The 4,424-nt window shown below is 46.5% G+C and overlaps 1 protein-coding gene across 1 annotated transcript in view; it reads left to right on the top strand.

Moving 5' to 3' along the window:
* The window catches only part of NKAP (NFKB activating protein), a 17,006-nt gene extending 16,818 nt beyond the window's left edge, over positions 1-188 (top strand). The window contains exon 9 of the mRNA XM_007451740.1: positions 1-188. This exon is cut by the window's left edge and continues 154 nt beyond it. Within this exon, the coding sequence (XP_007451802.1) occupies positions 1-18 (18 nt within the window). The 3' untranslated portion in view covers positions 19-188.
* The last annotated feature ends 4,236 nt before the right edge of the window (positions 189-4,424 follow it).

Raw genomic sequence — 4,424 nt, 5'->3', positions numbered from 1 at the left:
GGGAAAGAGGACAAATAAGGATTTTCTGATTGTTCATCAGACATTTTTAACAACAAAAAAGAAAGTTTTGGTTCCATATATACACACAAAAAGATTATCATGATCTGAAAAAGCTTTATAGTGCTACTGTGCCTTCTATTTAATTCTTTCAGTCCTTCTATAAAAAGTTGCTTATTGATGTAACTTTAGCAAGCTCTTTGGGTTATTTTGGATTGACCAGAACAACCTTCTGGTTTAAAAATCCAAATTATGAATGAAACTCTACTGTGTTGGGGGAGGTGGCATTGAGAGAAGGTGAGGTGAGAAACTGCGCTCTCACAGCACGGGACAGTGCTCCCATTAGCTCTACATGGTGACCACTCCCCAACCCATACCAACTGAACTTGGGAGAAATTATCATTCCTCTATGTTGAAGGTGTTATAAATGGACTTGATAGAAACACACAGGAGGCCACTTTTGTTAACAAAATGAAGGCATGGCTGAAAAAAGCAAATCTGGAATTTTAAGGTTGACTTGTATATTACAACATTATTGTCAGCTCTGGAAGTAATGTGTTTTGATTTTAGTCCCTACCTCCACCCCAAAACCATCAAACAAACCAAAAAGCAAACTAACCCACAGACATGTTGAATTGAAAACGTGAACATTAGTTTTAAAATTCTTAATAGGTTAATTAAAAATGGTTATTTCAAATATAAAATATTGGGAAGTCTCCTGTTGTGCCAATGTAAGTACATTATTTCCATCTGAGCTGTGTTTAGATCATTATTTGAATACTAGAAATGGATGGGAGTCAACAATGATCAGGAGTTTAATAAGGAAAAATACAGTGAGTCATTGTTTTCATTGTTTTTACTTGGTTGCTTCATAAGGATGAAGCTAAAATGATGTTAAACGTTTTTAAAGTCTGTCCTTTGTAATAAGCAGATTTCATTTTAAGCATTGTTAAACTTTTCAGTTTATCTTTTACATCTGTCATTCAGTTTAATCTGTAACTTCATATAGAACCCCTCACTTCCTCACTTTTTTATGGCTACTGTTGGCTTTTAAGTTGGGGGAAAATGGAAAATTCTGGGACTGTGAGATCGTGATCTTTTTTTCCTTCCCTCCTTTTGTTAAAGTTTAGTTGTTAGGACATACAAGCGAACGGGCAGGGGGTAGTAGAAGTTTTGGCTGTTTTTGTTAAGGTTGTTTTGAGCTGCATTATTATGTGCCTAGGATATATTTAAATAATCTGAGTGATGGGGAATTTCTGACTTTGCTGTTATAAAATGCCCTCTCTCCTTATAATAGTTTAAAGTTTTTTTTTTAAAAAAAGTTTTTTTTTTGAAGAGTACACTGCATTTGTTTAACCCCATAAATTATAACATCTTAACACATGTAAAATTTTTGTAAAGTGCTTTGAAAGATATATATATTTTTTAACAAGTGGAAAATAATGTTCTTTAAAATACATCAAACTTTTAGTGGAAAATGATATTACCAGAAGCATGTAAGGATTTGTTCATCCTCTTCAAGAAATGGGATTTTCATGTAAAATATATATGTAGCACTGAATGCCAAAATGATGGGTATGTGTTATTGGAATTAAAAATGAGATTTGTTAATAAACCCACTGGGATGGTGTCTTAAGTCAAGAATGACCTTGAGAGGGGAGAGGGAGGGGCTTTGGGTAATCAGTGCTTCCAGAGGTGAACTTCCTTGCCTCGTGATAGGTTTGAGTTAGTGGTCAGGACAGCCATTCAGACTGACAGTCCCCCAAACTTCTGCGGCTTCAGTGACAGGGACAGGAACGTGGTTGACTTGAATATTCTTCAGGCAGCCAAAAAGATTTCCACGCAGGAAACTTCAGGGTTTTCAAATTAGCTGGGACACCTCTAATGTGCAGATGCTCCTGCGTGCAGGCAGTGGGGACGGGGGGTGCCGTCCAGCGGTGGAACTATAGTCTGCGTCCAGTTTCAGGTGCAGGATGTGCTGTTTTATGGTGACTGTCACTGAGTGCCACTGTCCATCACACAGAGATTGCTTTGGTGTGACCGATGTCAGGATCCCACCTGCCTCACTGCCCACAGAGGCCGTGACCTTTCCTGCCTCCATATAAACACATAAGAGCTCCCTGGGTTGACTTCCGATGTGAAATAGAATTCCAGTGAGACTTCTCGGGCGAATGCTGAAAACAAGCTTAAATTCTGGCCCCAAAAGCACGGAGTTAGCTAGGATGACATGACCTCCTTCTTGAGAAAAATAGATGCCTTTCTCCAAAGAGCCATCCAAGCAGGGAGACACCCCAAAGCTTGCAGAAGCGGTGTCCAGGGGTTTCAAATCCAACTGAAAGTTCCTCAGGCATCCCACAAAGCTGTTTCGGGGGAGGGTCTTTGGTTTTCCTGATGGAGACGATCCCAGGTAAACTGGTGCTCTGAGGCTGACAGTGGATTTTCCAGGCAAACTTCCCTTCCGGGCCCTCAGACCATCCACAACCAAGTGCCCCCTTTCTCCATCTTGCCCAAATACCACCGTGTGCCACTTCCCGTCACTGCACTTTGCTTTTGAGCTTCATTTTTTCCCCTCCTGTGCCCAGTGCAAAGACCAGATGTCCTTTCGAAAGATAAAGAGCCATAAAGGAGTTCTTAGTGGACGAGGGGAAGATGGCGGAAGAGTAAGACGCGGAGATCACCTTCCTCCCCACAGATACACCAGAAATACATCTACACGTGGAACAACTCCTACAGAACACCTACTGAACGCTGGCAGAAGACCTCAGACCTCCCAAAAGGCAAGAAAGTCCCCACGTACCTGCGTAGGGCAAAAGAAAAAAGAATAAACAGAGACAAAAGGATAGGGATGGGACCTACACCAGTGGGAGGGAGCTGTGAAGGAGGAAAGGTTTCCACACACTAGGAAGCCCCTTCTCGGGCAGAGACTGCGGGTGGCGGAGCGGGGAGCTTCAGAGCCACGGAGGAGAGCACAGCAACAGGGGTGCGGAGGGCAAAGTGGAGAGATTCCCACACAGAGGATCGGTGCCGACCGGCACTCACCAGCCTGAGAGGCTTGTCTGCTCACCCGCCGGGCCAAGCGGGGCTGGGAGCTGAGGCTCAGGCTTCGGTCGGAGTGCCGGGAGAGGACTGGGGTTGGGGGCATGAACACAGCCTGCAGGGGGGTAGTGCACCACGGCTAGCCAGGAGGGAGTCCGGGGAAAAGTCTGGGCCTGCCGAAGAGGCAAGAGACTTTTTCTTCTCTCTTTGTTTCCTGGTGCGCGAGGAGAGGGGATTAAGAGTGCTGCTTAAAGGAGCTCCAGAGATGGGCGCGAGCTGCGGCTAAAAGCGCAGACCACCAGCCCACTTCTAACCAGCGACTGAAGGAGTTGGCTGCTCCTCAATGGCCTCGAGGTTCCATGAGTTCAGTTGTGACTAGGATGGAGCTAGTGGGTTAGAGCCTGGGTGAGGGGTTTGCTAGAAGTTGGCTTTCGGTGGGAGCTAGGGTGTCTCCGCGGTGACAGCATCCGTGGCCTCCGGAGACACAGGTTCAAGACCTGGTCTGGGAAGATCCCACATGTCATGGAGCAACTAAGCCCCTGTGCCATAACTACTGAGCATGCATTCTAGAGCCTACAAGCCACAACTACTGAGCCTGCGTGCCACAACTACTGAAGCTCGTGTGCCTAGAGCCCGTGCTCCGCAACAAGAGAAGCCACAGCAGTAAGCCCGCGCACCACAACGAAGAGTAGCCCCTGCTCACCACAACTAGAGAAAAGCCCGCATGCAGCAACAAAAACCCAATGCAGCCAGAAATAAATAAAATTAATTAATTAAAAAAAAAAAAGCACAGACCCCAGAGACAGGCATGTCTGAGACGCTAAGGCTGCTGCTGCCGCCACCAAGAAGCCTGTGTGCGAGCACAGGTCGCTATCCACACCCCGCTTCCAGGGAACCTGTGCAGCCCACCACTGCCAGGGTCCCAGGATCCAGGGACAACTTCCCAGGGAGAACACACGGCGCGCCTCAGGCTGGTGCAACGTCACTCAGGCCTCTGCCGCCGCAGGCTCGCCCCGCACTCCATGCCCCGCCATCCCCCCCGGCCTGAGTGAGCCAGAGTCCCCGAAACAGCGGCTCCTTTAACCCTGGCCTGTCTGAGCGAAGAACAGACGCCCTCCGGCGACCTACACGCTGAGGCGGAGCCAAATCCAAAGCTGAGCCCCTAGGAGCTGTGAGAACAAAGAAGAGAAAGGGAAATCTCTCCCAGCAGCCTCAGAAGCAGCGGATTAAAGCTCCACAGTCAACTTGATGTACCCTGCATCTGTGGAATACATGAATAGACAACAAATCATCCCAAATTGAGGAGTTGGACTTCGGGAGCAAGATTTATGATTTTTTTCCCCTTTTCCTCTTTTTGTGAGTGTGTATGTGTATGCTTCTGTGAGAGATTT

The sequence above is a fragment of the Lipotes vexillifer genome, unplaced genomic scaffold (assembly GCF_000442215.2).
Source record: "Lipotes vexillifer unplaced genomic scaffold, Lipotes_vexillifer_v1.1 scaffold1844, whole genome shotgun sequence".
Lineage (NCBI taxonomy): Eukaryota > Metazoa > Chordata > Mammalia > Artiodactyla > Lipotidae > Lipotes > Lipotes vexillifer.
Note: the sequence above shows the minus strand (reverse complement) of the source record. Positions and strands in the feature narration are given on the sequence as shown.